The sequence below is a fragment of the Monodelphis domestica genome, chromosome 1, assembly GCF_027887165.1.
Source record: "Monodelphis domestica isolate mMonDom1 chromosome 1, mMonDom1.pri, whole genome shotgun sequence".
Taxonomy (NCBI): Eukaryota; Metazoa; Chordata; class Mammalia; order Didelphimorphia; family Didelphidae; genus Monodelphis; species Monodelphis domestica.
In genome coordinates this window covers 286,691,804-286,710,581 of record NC_077227.1, presented here as the reverse complement: position 1 = coordinate 286,710,581, position 18,778 = coordinate 286,691,804, and the positions used below count along the sequence as shown (strand labels likewise).

At 36.2% G+C, this 18,778-nt stretch overlaps 1 protein-coding gene across 2 annotated transcripts in view; it reads left to right on the top strand.

Annotated features, from left to right (window-relative positions):
* The window catches only part of TTC6 (tetratricopeptide repeat domain 6), a 307,310-nt gene that overhangs the window by 125,284 nt on the left and 163,248 nt on the right, over positions 1-18,778 (top strand). For both annotated transcript variants that reach the window (XM_016428372.2, XM_056811000.1), the window contains exon 11: positions 14,970-15,334. In XM_016428372.2, coding sequence (XP_016283858.2) covers positions 14,970-15,334 — 365 coding nt within the window. The remainder of the gene's footprint in view (positions 1-14,969; positions 15,335-18,778) is intronic.

Here is an 18,778-nt window from a genome sequence, read left to right as displayed (position 1 = left end):
TCCCCAGGTGTCCTCTTGGACTCCTCTTATATCTCCTCCATTCTTAACTACCCAATGCCAGCTACTGAGTGTCAACTCTGTGCCTTCCTTGGCCTTGCCAGATACTGTTGCATCTGGATATCCTCTTTTTCCCTCATTGCCCGAGGATAAGAATCTTAAATTTAAAATCAATTGAACCCTCAATTAGGGATTTTCAGGCTTCTCTTGTCACCCCAATTTTTCACTTCCTGTCCACCTCTTTATAGTGAAAAAATGGGGGAATGTGTTGGGATTCCTAACACAGAGACATGAGGACACCCATAGCCTTTTGGAATATAATAGCCATTCACTTGACTCTAGCAAAAAGATTGCCAGATTGCTGGAAAGCTGTCATGGCCACAACAGATTTAGTAAACAGTTATTGTTTGGAGAAAAGAACTGTCCATTCATATATCACATATATCACAGTAGAAGTGCTTCTGAATTCCCCCCAAACCTGGCATTTTTCAGCTAGCTGACCTAACTGGATTAGAACATTAGAATGTTCTATCCCAAAGATGACTATAACCCACTCCAACACTTTGCAACCTTTTGACTAGAGACACTAGATACTGAAAATGACATGGACAGACATGATTGTCTCATTCTTACTGATTCCTCTTGCCTAGATATGACTTGGCAAAAACCACCCTGTCAAATACTAACCTTACAATTTATTTATTTTTATTTATTTACAATTATAATTTATACCAAAGGGTCATGCCTTCAGAATGAGTCAGATGATGATTGCAGGATATGCCATCATGCCTGAGAGAAAACTCAATGAGGCTGCCCTTGTCCTTCTAGCTGCCTTGGCCCAACAGGCTGAGTTGGAAGCATTTGCCCAGGAATGTGAGATTGCAAAAGGCAAGAAAGTTTATGCAGATAACAGATATGCTTTCAGAGTTACATTTCAGGAAGCTTTGGAAGCACCAATGATTTTTAACCACTGCAGACACTAAAAATCAGACTAAAAAACTAGCTAAGGCTTCTTGACTGCCTATTGCTCCCCTGAACTATTGCAATTATTAAGATTCCTAGTTACAGTTATAATGATTCTCATCACAAGGGCAACCAGCTCACTGACTTTTATGCTAAGAAGGTTTCTCTAAGCCTGTAATACCTATCAATGTTGCCCTCCATCATTCAAGTAGACAGTTCAGCTTGCCTGTCCTAATACCTGAAGAAATTACCCTAGCACAATGCACCATGTTAAAACTTGTTATAGAAAGGCTAATAGAAAGAAGGGTGTATTAAGGAAGCCACTGTAGGAGTCTGGCAGGGACCAAATGGTTTCTTTGTGCTCTATGTTTCATTGATTCTGCCTATGATGGAGCAACTCCATGAGATCACCCATTGAGTCTCAGATAAATTAATATTACTAGCAGGAAAGTACTAGTGGGGATATTTCACAAGAGTTGCTGAAACTGTCTATGTCATGAAAACTCTACCAGGATATTTTCCTTCCCCAAAAGGATCCTTGAGATTTGGCAAGTGGATTTTGCCCAACTTTCCTCTGAAAATGGTTTTCCTTTGTAATTCCTCTCATATAAACATCTTGGGTTATTACTGTCTTTTCTTTCTCGGGGATTGTGCAGTAGGGTTCCTGGCCTTTGCAAATCTCAAGACACAATTCCACTGTCAGCTACTCTCCCTATTGAACCCAGGGTGGTTTAGGTTTACTCTTTGCCCATGCTGGACTTTTAACTGGACTCTCTGACCCATGGGATTTTGTATACCATGAATCCATCTTGTCAGCAATTTAGAGATGCTGGCACAGCAATCCAGTGAAGCCCAGGTCTCTTTGAACTAATGTCTTAGATCATAAGTACTACTGGCTTATTGAAAAGGATCTACAGGTAGGCTGGATAGCTAGTCCACTATCATTCCTTAGTTTCCATTTCTCCTGAGTGTATTTTTTCAGGGCTAAAACCAGACAACCACACCAAGTATGTTTATGCTTTGCTACAATAAAGTCAGGCTGTTCCCATTTGATCACAAATCATGGGTCAGCTCAGACCAACCATATCAATTCCAAGTAATGGAACCACAGGCCAGAACCCCAAGTCAACTCAGACCAACCATTTCAGTTCCGAGTAATGGAAAACACCTGTATGAACTGTAACCCAGCCAATGTCTCTGTTATAAATATACTTTCAATCACCAAATAAAACTTACCCTTTTTTGTCACTAGACAAACTCTGCTATTTTTACTCTGTTACATAGTTCCCTGTTCCACTACATTTATAAAAATCAAGGCTGTACTTTGGCATTTCAGGTTAGACTCAACTGAAAGTCTCTTTTCAAAATGCATGCCTCATTTTCTTTCCATCAAAAGAATACTTTTACTTGTTTTAAAGCACCTGCCTTGGGTACTTTGGGTTATTCTCATACCCATTTGAGTAGGTGATATTCATTATTTTATTCATTACTATTTGCCTCAGTTTCTTTACCTGTAAAATTAGCTGGAGAAGGAAATAACAAACTACTCCAGTATCTTTGCCAAGCAAACTCCAAATGGGGTCACGGAGTTGGAGAGAACTGAAACAAAATGAACAATACATTGTGTCTATAATTAGAGCATGGAGCCAGTGAGGGAGAGATGCTGAGAAAGCTCTTTTAGAATTAGAATTTTTCATTGCTAACTTTTAAGGCTTTTTTACCTTTTATGTGTTCTCTATTTAGTGGATTCAGTCATAATTGCTTCTCAGTTGGTGCAAAAATCTTTTGGGGTGAGAGGATAAGATGTTAACAATTAAATTAAAGGAGTCTAGAGAAGGTGAATAATATGCAATCGTGATTGTATGACTTGAATCTTTTAATTTCTAAATCCATTGGTCTTTTCTCAGTTCTCATCCTTCTTGACTTTTTTGTAGCTTTTAACACTGTTGACTGGCCCAGTTTCCTAGGTACTTTTTTCTCAATTCCCATTCTCCTACCCACCCAGCCACTTTTCTTCAATATGTTCAAAATGTTTCAAATGTGACCATTCACATCTTATCCATCTAACCATGAGTATCTCCCTGTAACCTCCTGAAGTTACATATTAATTGAACACCTTACAAGGAGATTGGAAACTGGGGGAAAATGGATAGAGGAGAGAAAGAGAGATTGAGAAAGAGAGAGAGACAAAGGAATAAAGACTCAGAGACAAGGAGTTTAAAAATATGAACTCCATTTTGCTTGCCCCTCATATGGCATTGAGAGAGGGCTCTACACGTGCCCTCAAACTTTTATTGGAGAGTTTAGGAATGTGGAGTGGGAGGTAGCTAATGAACATGTGACATGGCATAGGCTTTAACATTGGATCAATTGACAATCACATAATCAAAGAGGAGGAGGTTAATCAAACATGTGACTTAGTAAGGAATGTGGTCTAACAAGGTGGGAGCTAGGGCCCTGTGGCAAATAATGTCCTACTCAGGAATTCTTTTGTCCTTTGGACTGAAGATTTGGAAATACAATAGTCAATAAGTAACATGACCATGAGTCTGGTATATGAACACATAAAATACAATATCAATATACCAATCATACCTTCAAGATGCTAATATACAAGGTATGCTACACTCCCAAAGCTCTCTCTTCTCTATAAAACATCTTTTTGGTTACCTCTGCAGATCCCTTTGAGTTCAATTGTATAATTTTTTTAATTATTTCAGACTTTTTTATATATATAGCATTGATCTCTCTTTAAGTTCTAGACTTATTTCACTAAATAATTACTAAATAACTAATGGGAATCTCCATTTGGGTATCCCCAAAAGAATTCCTTTTATTACTAACTTAAATCTTGTCTTCCCACAAACTGTCCTATTTTTACTGAGATTATCAACTTTATGGCTTCAAAACACCTATATTCTCATAATTTATCTTGTTTTGGTCTCCTCTTCATTCACATGGCCACCTTGAAGTCCAAGTCCTCAGCACGATTTTGACCATACTATTTAAATATCTTCAAATTTAGCCACTTTGTATCCTCTTTCTCCTCTTTTCAATTCTTCCTCTACACTGCCTAAATTGTCTTCCCAAAGCATCAATCTGACCATATTACCAGGTATATACTGTTAAATGTTTAGCAACCAGTTCTCTGAGGGAGAAGAGGTACCCTGTCTGCACAATACACTTTTAATTTTGAAGTTTTAACATTTTCTCCATTATTTTATTAGGTACATGCAATCAACAAATTAATAAATTAAGTCTTGATTTGTAGAACTTGTAGATTCCCCAAGTGTAAATGCTAACACTGAAAATTTAACAATCAGTTCTCTGATGCCCTTTCAAGTTAGTTCCAATACATCACTATGGAGTTGGTTGCTACACAAAAATCTTCAGTGGCTTTCTATTGCCTTTGGGATAAAATGTAAACTCTGCAGTTTGGAATTTAATACTCTGCATAATATGCATTTTTCTAAAGTTAATTCATCTTATTTTCTTTCTTTTATTGCAAATATGACTCTTTGTTCACACCATGATCTCCAAGACCTTGACCCATTAAATCTCGCCCAGGCCATTATCTTCCTTTTCCCCATCTTGACCTCTTTGCTGAACAAATCTAACTCTACACTTTCTCTTGAATTCCTAGCTACTTTATCATTTCACAAATTGTGTGCTGTCAAGACTCAACTTTGGATAATTTTTACTATCTGCCACTTTTGTTCCTATACACATGCTATGAAGAGAAGAAAATCATGACACCAGTGGTGGAGCCAAATGGATGATGAATCACTCAGTTAAGCTCTCCCAAGTTCACCTTCAAACAATTCTAAAATAATACTTCAAATTGAATTCTGGAGCAGCAGAACCAATAAAAGTTCAGGTGAAACAGTTTTTCAACCCAAGACAACTTAGGAGGTCATCAAAAAAGATCTGTCTCACCAGGGAGGTAGTGGGCCCCTGAAACACAGCACAGGAAGCTCAGGTCAAGTCTTGGGAATGACTGCATTGGCAGAGGAAGCAGCTTTGGAAGCTCTATGCTTAGAGTCAGTGGGAGGGCCCAAGAAATGGTTGGGAGGAGATTATAAGGGACCATTTGCTAGAACTGGGTTCTGGATCCTACTGCATTACTCATACACAGTTCCAGAATCAAAAGTAGTGAAAGTACTTGCAGCTTCAAGGGAGCAAGAACCCAGGTCAGATTCTAAGGAGGAGAGTTGTACTTGTGGTTGTACATGGAGAAGAAGAGATCCTGCTCTCAATTCCAAGACAGAGAATAGCAATAGCAAGGATGGCTGAATGAGAGTAGGGGACCTGGTCAAGTTCCAGGGCAGAGAAATAGTGGTAGCTATGGGGAAACAAAGTCCTTTCCTATATAAAGACTAAATCGCAGACTATATCTCTCCTGAGATCATACAACTTTAGAGGAACCAAAAACCTACAGAACCCTGGAACTAGCCCTCAAAATAGCAACAAGAAAGATCCAAAGCTTGGGATATTTCCCCCTCCACCATGGGAGTAGAGCCCATTATTAACATAAAATTAAAATTCAAGAAATAGGATAGGAAAAATGAGCACAAAAAGTAATAGGGAAGATCAAGATACAAACCCAGAAGAAGATAGTGCTGTAAAAGTAGCTACCAGCAGGGCCTCAAAGAAATAAGTGAATTAGATACAAACCCAACAAGAAAATCTGGAAGATCTCAGAAAAGTTGTTTTTTTTTAATCAAATAAGAGAAGTAGAGGGGAAATAGGGAAAGAAATGAGAGTGAAAGCTAATAGGAGGATGAATTAAGGGAAGCAGTTGCCATAAGCAAAACAGATGTTTGAGAAGGATAAACTGGTTAAAAAAATAAGATGGAAGAAAATACAAAGAGAATAATAATAACTGTGAATGTAAATGGGATGAACTCGTCCATAAAATGAAAATGGAGAGCAGAATGGATTAAAAAAGAATCTCCAACAATATGTTGTTTATAAGTAACATATGAGAAACAGAGACACACAGAGAATGAAAATAAGGGGCTATTTAGCAGAATCTATGCTTCAGTTGAGGTTAAAAAAAGATCAGGGGTAACAATAATGATTTTAGACAGGCAAAAGCAAAAATGAGCCTAATTAAAAGAGATAAGAAGAAAAACTGTATTTTGCTAAAATGTACCACAGACAATGAAGTAATATCAATTCTAAACATATATGCACCAAATATTACATCATGCAAATTCTTAAAGGAAATTTTAATTAAATTAAAATTTAATTTTTAATTAATTAATTAATTAATTAAATAAAAATTAAAAAAAAGTTTAATATTACAACAGGAAATAGAAAGTAAAACTATACCTAGTGAGGGACTTCAACTTTCCCCTCTCAGAACTAGATAAATCTAACCATAAAATAAATGAAAAAAGAGGTTAAAGAATAGAATTTTAGAAAAGTTAGATATGCTAGATCTCGGGGGGAGGGAATAACAGGGATTAGAAAGGAATATAGTTTTTCCTCAGCTGAACATAGCATCTTTACAAAAATTGAACATATATTGGGACATAAAAACTTTACAACCAAATGCAGAAAAGTAGAAATATTAAATATCCCTTTTCCACACCACAGTACAATAAAATATACTCAATAAGGGACTATTGGAAAGATGAATTAAAAATTCATTAGAAACTCAACTAATCCTAAAGAATGAGTGGGTGAAAGAACAAATCATAGAGTCAATTGTAAGAGAAAAATACTGGGAACAATCTTCTGAGAAAAAATGTGAATGTGCAAGTCACATAAATCAGTGGTCTGCAGGTATCCCCACTATAGCCTGAGACCCGAACTTATCAGCTGACTGGTATTTATGTTTTATCAAAAAAAACTACACAAATTCAGCCCAGAAAGGTTCAACCAAGATGGATCTTCTTTCCCCTAGTGGGACATCTTGAAGGCAAATCAGCCTATCTTTTATGTAGGGCAGATAAGACCAGTTTTGCTATGTAGGGATGGCCCAAGTTACTCTGTAGATTTAAAGCCAACTGAGATATCATAAACCCAAAGCCTCAAGAGCATCTAGATATATTCCAGAATACAAAAGGCATGCACAAATTCCATTTGGCAAGGCTACTCTGCAAAGTAGTGTAGGGAATTTTCCCTATTGTTTTTATTCACAGTATGATTATTGACTATTGATTTATGATTCTTATACAAAACTAATAACTAACTAGGATTATTCCTTACTATAATTACAATTAACCATTATAACACTAAATGTCTAATGGGATTACATGCTATTAGACAATATTAAGTAAAATTAATTAAAAGTTATTAAACAATAAACATAAACTGAAGTTGCTTCATTAAATTATCCTTTACACAGTCAGTTTGTAAAGAGAATGACAACAATGAAACAATATGCCAAAATTTGTGGGCTTCAGCAAAAGCAATATAGGAAAATTTACATTTCTAAACACTTAAAACAAAATAGAGAAAGAGCAGATCAATGGATTTTTTATATAACTAAAAAAAAAAGAAACAAGTTTTAGTCCCCAATTAAACATCAAATTAGAAATCCTGATAATTAAAGAACAGATTAATAAAAATTGAAAGCATGGCAGGCAGCTGCTCAGTGGATTGAGAGCCAGGCCTAGAGATGGGAGGTCCTTGCCTCAGACACTTCCCAGCTATGTGACCCTGGGCAAGTCACTTAACCCCCATTGCCTAGCCCTTACCACTATTCTGCCTTGGAACCAATACATAGTGTTGATTCCAAGACAGAAGGTAAGGGTTTAAAAAAAATTTGAAAGCATGAAAACCACTGAAACAATAAATGGGCAGATGAGAACAGTTTGTTCCATTGTCCATGAAGGTAGCTGAGGTTGGCTCTTTGGAGGGCTTAGAGCTTAGCTGGACATTGAAGATACCAATACCAATCTACTGCCTCCCAAGCAAAGACCCATCATTCTGACCTTTGTCTTGCCATTGTAATAGATAATATTGGAGGTATATGGTCTAGCCCTTTAGCCTTGATAAATTCTTCAAACATGTTCTTAATAACATTTTCCAAGTTAGTATCCACCACCATTATCTGTGCTGCCTTTTTGGGGATCAGAAATCTATAGATGTTCTTCAAATAAGTCAGAGTCTGTATGGCTGCCGTGGCAATGATATAAATCTGAGTTATAATCTGCCAAAGGACAGTTTCTTTTTGGAATGGCCACTGTAGTATGAACATCATGATGATGCCAAAGTATTCTACCGAATTTACAATCATGGTGGTCATTTTACTATATATGATGTTATAAATCCAGTAAGCCATAATTGCTGCTAGCACAACTACCCCACAGTGTACTTACTAGAACATCTTGCTGTTATTCTTATGGATTGTAAAGTTCAGTCAGCCTGGGGTGCCAAATTGTAATAGATAATATTGGAGGGTATATTTGATGGATACTAGATAACTAATGGATCAGTTGTTATCTTCCTTTGCTTACCCTCCTCCATTAATATCTCCCTGCCTCCCTCTTCCAGCCTCTCTTCCTCCCCTCTGCTTCCCCTCCCCTTTTCTTCTTCAGCCTCCTTCTAAGTCACTCAGGGTAAGCTATGATGTTTCAGAGGAAACTCTTTATCTTCTTTATCTCAAGTAAGGTTTATTAGGGGGAAAACAGGAAATATGGAGGATGAGGGTAAGAGGGTTGGAGATTTCTTTATTATCTACAGTGAGTCTTAGGTTGGAGGATATTGAGAGAAATGGCAATTCAATCACTACCATGCAATGGAGCAAGTCAGAGAGAGAGATATGGACTATTGTCCTTCTTCTTCTTCTGCCTTCAAATCAGCCAGGTCACCTCCAACTTGATTACCCCAAGTCCCAGAGATAAACTCAGCTTCTTCCTTCAAAGTCACTACCATCAGTCAAAAAGCCCAGAAAAACAACCAGCAGTTGGCTCTTGCCTTCAACTGTTTCCCAAGCACATTCCAAATGGAATTTTCCTTTCATTGACAGCTGATCAATCTCCAGCTTCTTATCTTGCTGCATGCCTTGTAATTTCTCTCTTCTCCACACCACTGGACTTTGATGGTTCTGGAAGAGAAAGTAAGGCTGATAGTCTTGTGTACCTCTGCCACACTTAAATCTAACTCACCCAAGAGTAAAGACATCTCTTTTATGATGTCATTGGTCCTCCTTGAAAAAGGACAAAAAAAAAGAAATGCTAGCTATAACAAGGCAAGAAGACATTGAAAAAATTAAGACTAGATAAATCTATCTTTGCAGATTATATAATATACAGAGAGAATAAACTAAAATACTAGCTAAAATAAGTTCAGCCAAGTTACAGGATATAAAATAAACTCATAAAAATCCTCATCATTTCTATATATTACCAACTAAGTTCATCAGCAAGAGCTAGGGGGAAAAAAGAGCTAGATAGAGAAATTTCATTTAAAATAACTGAAAACAGTATAAAATTCTTGGGAATCTACCTGTCACAGACAAACCTAGGAACTATATGAACACAATAAACAACACTTTTTATGTAAAATAAAGTAAGATCCAAACTATCAGAAATATTCATTGCTCATGATGGGCTCTGCCAACATAATAAAAATAGCTATTAAAATTACTTATTCAATGCCATATCACTCAAACTACCAAAACATCATTTTAAAGAGCTAGAAAAAAATCATAATATTCATCTGGGGAAACAAAAGGTCAAGACTATTAAGAAGATTATTGAAAAAATGTGAAAGAAGTTGGCTTAGCATTATCATATCTCAAGCTGTATTAATGAGTGGCAATTACCAAAACAATCTGGTACTGGCTAAGAAATACAGTGGTAGATCAGTGGAATAGATTAGGTACATAATCCACAGTAGTAAATGGCCATAGTAACCCAGTGTTTGACAAACACAAATATCTAAGATTTTGGGACAACAAATTACCATTTGACAAAAAATTGCTGAGGAAACTGGAAAGCAATTTAAAACTAAGTATAGAACAACATTTCACACTATATACTGAGTTATGGTCTAAATGAGTACATAATTTAATATAAAGGGTGATATAATAAGCAAATTAGGGTAGCATGGTATATTTTCCCTGCCAGAAAAAGGAAGAATTTATGAATAAACAAAAAAAGAGAGAATTATGGGATGTAAAATGGATACTTTTTTATTAATAGAATTTAATTACAGTTGTCTTAGATCCTTCCTTCCCTCCTTGCATCATAGAAGACACTGTCTGGGAGATAGATATGTATATATAAATTGTCTTTCATATTTCCATTTTCCGGTCCATTCTACAGAGGTAATATTCACAATTTATACTTCTAGTATTAAATCTGTAACTGTGTATACTGTTCACTCATTACATTATTCATTATCCCATGTAGTTTTTTCCAAATTTTTTTTATTTAGGCTGTTCATTATTTTTTATGATGCAATAGTATTCCATCAATCACATGCCATAATTTGTTTAGCTATTTCCCAATTAATGGCCATCCCTTCAGTTTCTAGTTCTCTGCTACCACAAAGAGAGCTGCTATAAATATTATGGAACATATAGGTTCTTTTCCTTTTTCCCTGATCTCCTTAGGAAACAGATGTTTAATGTTTTCTTCTATTATTTCAATCTTTTGATTTTGATTTATCATTTCTTGTTGTCTTAGGAAATAATTAGCTCCCCCTTATCCAATTCTACTTCTCAATATTATTATTTTCTTCCATGAGTTTCTAGATCTCTTTTTTCATTAGGGAAATCTTTCAAAATTTTCTTGATTTTCTTGCATTGCTCTTATTTTTTTTTCTAATTTTTTTTTAACCTCTCTCATTTGGTTTTGATATCTTTTTAAAGTTCTTACAAAAAGCTCTTTTTGAGCTTGTGGCTATTTATTGTATTTCTTTGATGCTTTCAAAGTGTTTTTACTTCACTGTCCTCTGAGTTTGAATCAAGACCTTCTTTGTTCCCATAATAGCTACCAGTAATTGGGTTCTTCCTCTTTTATTTGCTCATTTTTATTTGTTTATTTTAGAAGCCAGTCCAAGAGACTTAATTAATGACTTTTTACTGGACTCCCAGTGTCCATATTTTGTTGGGATATTTCAACCAGGGCCTCTGGCAGTTCTGCCACTTGTCAAGATAATTTTAGGGTTGTGCCTTAAAATCTAGATTTAATTGGTCGCCGGGGAAAATCCCAAATAAAATACCCAAATCAGTCTGGAAATTTATGGTAATTTAATTAATATAGAGAGAAGGAATTTAAGGAAGAGGGAAGAGGATATAGGATTCCCCCTGCCTGGCCTGTGCCAGGGGGAGTTTAAAATTCCTGCCTCTAGGTCTCTGAAGAAGATTAGAGGCTTCTAAGGGGATAAAGTTGGAAAAGTAAAGGAGGGAACTCAGCCAGAAACTTACCACCGAACTGGACAAATAGCTTGTAGCCATGCTAAGATGCCAGAAGGCTCAGCACGCTGCTCTCAGATAACTCTCCACTGCCAATAAGGTGCCAGAGAGAGCAAAAATCCCAAATATATAGACCTTTCACCCTTGTGTATCCTCCTAAATTTTCATGTCTACCAATCATATCAAAAGCTTTTCTCCAGGACTTCCCATACTTTTAGTTCTCATCTTCTTTGATTTGATTATATCTTTGGAGTTACTTAACACTTCTTTGTTAAGTTCACCTTTTCTGAATTACTTGACCTTTTTGTGATTAATTTAACCTTTGTAGTTACTTAACACCTTTTTGTATTAAGATCTAAAAATAGACTGAGCTTAAAGTTCTAGCTTCACTGTAAGGTGAGAACTAAGCACCTTCATTGTTCAATCAGGAGATTACAACTTTATCTTCCCCTTCCCAAGACATTCCTAATTTTGTCAAACTAAGTATCTTCATTGTTACAAACAGGAAATAGCTAAATTCAATCTTCACACACTGCAGCTGCAAACAGACATTCTACTTCTCCCTATGGCAGCATCCAGAGTCTCCTCTCTTATGAGAGTGACTATAGCTGTTGGGTCTCCATCTCTCAGCAACCACACTCACCAGTGTGTCCTCTTTCCTCACTTTTCCTCTCCTACTATTGCAGAACAGATGACTAGTCTATAATCTTCAGGCCTCCAAAGTCTTTCATTTATTAGCAGTGAGGTTTGATGGCAAACCTATGGCACGTGTGAGTGTTGTACTTTGGGCACTCAGTCTCTAAACAGTTTGTCATCACTGCCTTAGGGTCTGGCAACCTTAGACTCTATGGCTGTGATGACAAACCTATGACAAACATTCCAAAGATGACATACATACCATCCCCAGAAAAGTTAGCTACTAGAAAGGCAGAGGGATTTCAATGCAGCTGCTCCCTTACCCCTCTCCACTGTGCCTGCCCACCCCTCTATACTTACTCCCTTCCCTGAGCAGAGCTATCAAGACACTCCCCTCCCTTTCTCCCCCTGCTGTCTGGGGTAATGCAGGGGGAGGGAGGACACAGTACACAGTCTGGAGGGCAGGACATGGCATGTGGTCTCTAAAAGGTTCACCATTACTGGTCTATGGTATTCACTCCTTCAGTCCCCAGCTGTGGGTTAACAGGGGGTCTGCTGAGCCAAGACCAGCAGGCACAGCTTCTTCCAGGGCCTTCCATCTGCTAATTCTAATGAATCCTCTGAGGACTCAGTAAATAAGATGAGGTTGCTAATCCTGGCCCCAGGGCCTACCTTGTTGGTTCACTGGGTTTGCTCTGTACCTGCCCCCCAGGGCCTATCAGTTGATGGGACTGAGGCCTAGGAAGTCAGAAACCTTTGTCAGCAATTATCCCTAACTGCTCAGCTTTACTTTTGACTCCTATTCTTGCCACTTTTAGCATTGATTCCTTGGAGTTATTTTTGATTGTTTGTGAGAGGTATTAAAATGGCAAGGTACTTGCCTACTCCTCCATCTTTCCACAATGCACTAATAGGAAGAATTTCAGAGTTTAAACATTAGGCCTTTGTTCCAGATAAAATGAATATTTAAGGAAATTTAAGGACTCCTAAAGGCAATCCATCTGTTCACTCTCCTCTTCTTATTCAATACTAGGCTCAGAACATAAATAGCTACCACAATGTAAATGAAGCCAATATGTAGAGGTAACAAAGCTGGCCAAACAAAACAATTTATGTTAGTACCATATTGCCACAGTTAAAGGACACATCCCTTCTTTCTGCTAACAATCTATAGTCAAACTGTTTTCTTGTGGAATAAGTAAAAAATTTTGCTTCCGTGTTTGTTCAAAAATGAATACTATGGAAATAGGTGTAAGTGATAACATTTTTATAACCCAGTGGAAGTGCTTATTGGATCCAGGAGGGAGGAGAGAAGAGGGAAGAAAAAGAAAATGAAATATGTAAACATGGGAAATATTTTTTAAATTAAAATAAAAAAATGAAAAAAATAAAGGTAATTATGGAACTGGTCAAAAAAATTCTCTGCAAACAAAATGCACTAGTATATCAGTTTTTTTTTTAAAATTAAAATAAATTCCCTTTCTCAATTCCTTTCTTTCCAGTCCAGCTCTCCAGATAATACTAGTTGGCTATAGCAGCTAGAATAGTCCATTGTTTCTCCTGTGTTCCTCTCCAATTTTAGTTCTAAGGGAATTATGTTGCTGCAATAATCATATGCCATGACAGAAGCAGAGCTCACTTAGGTTGCTATCTCTCTAGTAGTTTTTCTGCAACTGGTGGCTAGTAGATAACATTAATATTGCATTTTAAGGTTTGTTAAGTTCAATATATATATATATATATGTATATGTACATATATATATATATATAATATCATTTGTTCCTTATAATACTCCTATGAAGAAGGTGCTATTCGCATTTTACAGATGAGGGAAATGAGGCTGAAGAGTAAGTGACTTGCTTAGGATAACTAATATCTGAGTTGGGATTTGAACTTAGTTCTTCCTGAACTGCACTTTTAGCCACTTGCCATGTACCTACTCTGACTGGTCCCAGAGGAGAGAGCTACAGCAGACTTCTGCTCTCCCTTTCCTCTTCCTTGCCTTTGATCCTAGGAGAAATAGAAGAAATTCATTCTTTTGGCCTTTAAACCACCATCCTTGACAACTTGCTCTTGGCTTGCTATTGCTATCTTTTAATTCTTTTATTCTTCCTCTAGGCCAGTAATGGTGAACCTATGGCACGGGTGCCAAAGATGGCCTCAGAGCATTCTCAGTAGGCACATGGGCCACTTTTCCCCTTAATTCCCCTCAACCTGAGTTCATTACTAGAGAATCAAAAGGACTTGGGCAGAGCTGCTCTCTTCCCCCTCTCTACCATGCCTGATGGTACTTTTTCACATCCCCCACCCCTCTGCCCAGCAGCCCAATGGGAGTACTTCCTCCTCTGTCTGGGGTAAGGAGTAAGGCTTGGGCATGGCACTCAGTTTCTGAAAGGGGGCCAGCATGGCAGTTGGTCTAGGGAGTGGGGTGGGGATGGGGCCTGGCACTCTATTTTCTAAAAGATTCACCATCACTACTCTAGGCCATGAATTTTTTATTTTATTTTATTTTATTTTGCTCATCCTGCTTTCATTCTTGGAAAAACACATATTTTCCAAAGTGGTTTCAAGCACAGCTTTAGGAATTAAGTTAAGCTACCTGGGGATTTCTATAACTATAGCAGCAATTAGGTGTTTCTTGGAAATTGAAGTGTTTTTTAAAGGTTTTTGTTTGGTGGTATTTTTATATTTTTGTGGAGCCCTGGCTTTTGCATGCTTTCCCAATTCCTCTTTCACAGTGGTGGTGACTACTCCACATTTTTATCCAATATACCTTAAAGAGTGGTCATACTTGCCTAAAACATGTTGTTTAACCAATTAATTTTAGTAGTGTAACTGCTGGGTAACTAATATTACTAAACATTTTTGAATAATGTGCTTATAATATAACTTTGCATATTTTAAATTAAATTAAGTGAATTTTAAAGAACTAGTAAAACTTGTAGTCTCCTGCATTACATATTAATAACTAAATCAGATTTTTTATTTTTTTTTTAGAAAATGATTAATAAAGCGGCATCTGTATTTAATTTTGCTATGCAAAATGATTCAATATCATCAATTGTACCTGACGATATACGTAGTAACCTGAATGAATTAGAGAATCAGCAGGAATACTTTTTAAAGTGTCTTGAAGAAAATGAAAACAATATGTATGATTATTTGGATATTACTGATTTACCAGAAACAGAAACTCAGAAGAGTGGACAAAAGAAAACTCACCCTAAAGATGTATCTCAAAAGACAAGACGGTTCATTGTTTTTCCTAGAAGAAAAAGGAGGAAACTTAGGAAAAGACTGAGTAGTGAAAAATTAAAATTTGTTCTTAACGAGTTAGCAAAGCCTCCACAGACTCTTAAAAGGTTTCATTTATTTTTAATGATCATTATATTTTTAGAAGATGCAATTAAATTTAGATATAGAATATCACATTTCAAAGATGTTAATGCTATAAACATAAATATGTATACATATGCTTACACTGATTAATTATATTTATTATTTTAACTTTTTGTTAAAGAGAAGTCTTTTATCAAAGGTGATCACAAATAAAGTATTTGTCAAACCTTTAAGTGTCATATAAATGTTAGCTCAATCAATATAATTTTATTTTTCAATATTTGAAAGCTAATAGTATAGTTAGTTAATAGCATAGTTTAAATATATGCCCTTAGAGTTTATAGAGGACGATTTTTTAAAAAGTTATCTATCTGGTTTAATTAGAAGGAAAATAAGTGGATGGGTGAAGGAGACAAAAGAGACTTATTTCATTCTTTGGTAAAAAAAAAAATTTCAACCCATTCACAATTAGGCCAATTGATTGAATTTATTGAGAATTTTTTCTTCTTTTTTGTTGTTGTTAACAAATTGTTTTGTGGTAGGTTTTTTTTTGGTTCATTTTTGTTAATAGTATACAAAACTGCCATGCTTAGAAACATGAATTGGTTTGTTATAGTGAGGAGTTGAACTCCCAGTAAATGTTATTGTCTTTTAAAAATTACTTTGTCCCTCCTCTGTTTTTGAATGTTTCTCATATGGGTCACCATTTAAAAGTAAATAAAGAAGATGGCTGATTGAAAGACAAAAAGAAAGTACTAAGTATATAACCATATGAAAACATTTACAAATTAGAGGGGGTTCAAAGATAGTGACCAGGGACTAACTGGTGAAAAATCTATTGTAGCTCTCTACCATAATAAGGATAACCTACAAAATATTAGGCCATTTTTTGTGGGAGTGTTTACCATTTTTCATGTTATCATTCCACTTCATTTTTAAAGTTTTTCTTTTTATTATTATGACCCTGAAAACATCAATAAACATAAATATTTCTTTATACCAAAAAGAGTAGAAAAATAAGACTGCATGTGAAGCTGCATATCTTTATGACATAGTTTATTTTTAAATATATATTTCAAATTTGACATTTTAGTTCCAATATTGCTCTTCTTGATCCTTTTGAATTTCTTTCTGTTCTTCCTTACTCTTTAAAAAATTATTCAACACTAATCTTTTCTTCCTTTAACTTCTTTCCACTAACCCTTGCTGCCCTTCTAAATTCTCCCTAATAAAAATATTTCTTAGTAACAAGTATAATCATACAAATAAGTCCATATATTGGCTTTGTCTCAAAATATATTTTTTTGTTCTGCCCCTCTAGTTCATTACCATTTTTCCAAGATTTGGGAAGCATGATTTATCACCAGTCTTTCATAGATGTGATTACATGATTCATTGTTAAGTCTTTCATAGTTATATTTTACATTGTAATTATTGTAAAAATTGTTCTAGTTCTACTTGCATCACTTTGCATCAGTTCATACAAGTCCTCTCAGGTTCCTTTGAATCTGATTCATTCTTTCTTTTTTATTTTTTTAAACCCCTATCTTTTATCTTGGAATCAGTACTGAGTATTGGTTCCAAGGTAGAAGAGTAGTCTGAGGTCAGATTTGAACCTAGACCTCCCATCTCTAGGCCTGGCTCTCTATCCACCAAACTATTAGCTGCCTCTTTCATTGTTTCTAAAAGCACAATAAATTCCATTAAATTCTTATGCCATAATTTGTTTAACTCAGATAATGGGCACCCACTTTATTTCTAATTCTTTGCTGCAATAAATAGTGTTGCTATAAATATTTTTGTATATGAAGTTTTTCCCTCTTTCTTTGATTTCTTTGGAGTATAAGCTTAGTAGTGGTGGTTTAGTGACTGATTTGCAGAATGGCCCTATAATTCTGAACTAAATGAAGAAAGTTTTTTTTTTCCCTTTTCTTTACCATCATTTTTTTCTGGGGCCCTTTCCAAATATTTTCTGTATTTTCTGTGTTGTTAGATGAGTTTCCTTATGGCCTTCTTTACTAGCCTATGCTCACATTATTCTGGCATCCTATATTGCATTTTGTGCACAAGTCTCTCCAAGATACTTTAACATAGACCACTTCTTCTGCCCTAGGGCCATTTCCCCCCCATCATTTTTCAGTCCTATTTGACTCTTTGTAACCCCATTTGGGGTTTTCTTGGCAGAGATTAGAATACTTAGCCATTTCTTTCCCCAGCTCATTTTATAGATGAGAAACTGAGGCAAACAGGCCAGATTGGAACTCCAGTAGATGAATCTTCCTGACTCCTGGCTTGGCATTCTATCCACTGCCCAACTTAGCTTCCCCACTCTTGAGCCACAGAACTAGACATTTGCTCATGCTAGCATCCCTGATTATCATGATTATCATGTTTGATGTATGTCCAATAAATTCTGGACTTCTTATACCCATTACATACCTATTCCATTATATGGTTTTTTTGAGTTATTGTCATGAAACCAGTTGTCAAGAATCAGTTAGCTATATTCAGGTTCCCTGACTGGGACAAGCTTTTCAATATCAGTGCTCAACAAATCTAGAGTATCTTGCTGACAGAGCCTATCAGAGAGGACAAAATGGCATCTGGGTAGCTCAGTGGATTGAAAGCCAGGCCTAGAGACAGGAGGTCCTAGGTTCAAATCTGACCTCAGCCACTTCCCAGCTGTGTGACCCTGGGCAAGTCACTTGACCCCATTGCCTAGCCCTTACCACTCTTCTGCCTTGGAGCCAATACACAGTATTGACTCCAAGATGGAAGGTAAGGGTTTAAAAAAAAGAGAGGACAATGTCAGGGTTCTTGTGACTACAGACAATAGGTATGGCATAGAAAGAAGAAGAATGGTGGATAGGCCCAGAATTTGGTCTTACTTATGAAATCTGTGGAAAGATATGCAAAACATATTTTCAAATGTCCATGCCCTAAAATATCTAAGTCCCCCTCCAACTTCTCCATGTCATTTTACATATGAAGATTAATTGAAGGAACATTCTATGTTTAGCCTGGAAAAGAGAAGACTAAGGGAGAACATGATAACTATCTTTAAGTACACATGAAGGAGAGGAATTAAATCAGTTCCGTTTGGTCCCAGAGGGCAGAGCCAGTAGCAACGAGAAGGAGTTGCAAAGAAGCAAAGTTGGGATAGCTGTTAGGAAAATCTTCCTAATAGTTACACTTCTTCAAAAGTGGAATGAGCTGCCTAGAGAAGTGACAGGTCCTTGGAAGGAGAGGTTAGATGATCACTTGTTGGGTGTGTTATAATAAGACAGAATAATCTACACTATTTAAAAAAAAGAGCAAGAGCAAGATGTAGAGAAATCCATTTCCTAGGTGCAATTTAATACCTCAGTCAGTAATCATTCCCTATGCTTACTCAGACTTTTTTTACCTCAGATTTAAATTGAATGTTTCTTCAGTCAATCCCAAATTTCTTAATGATGAAACAAAAC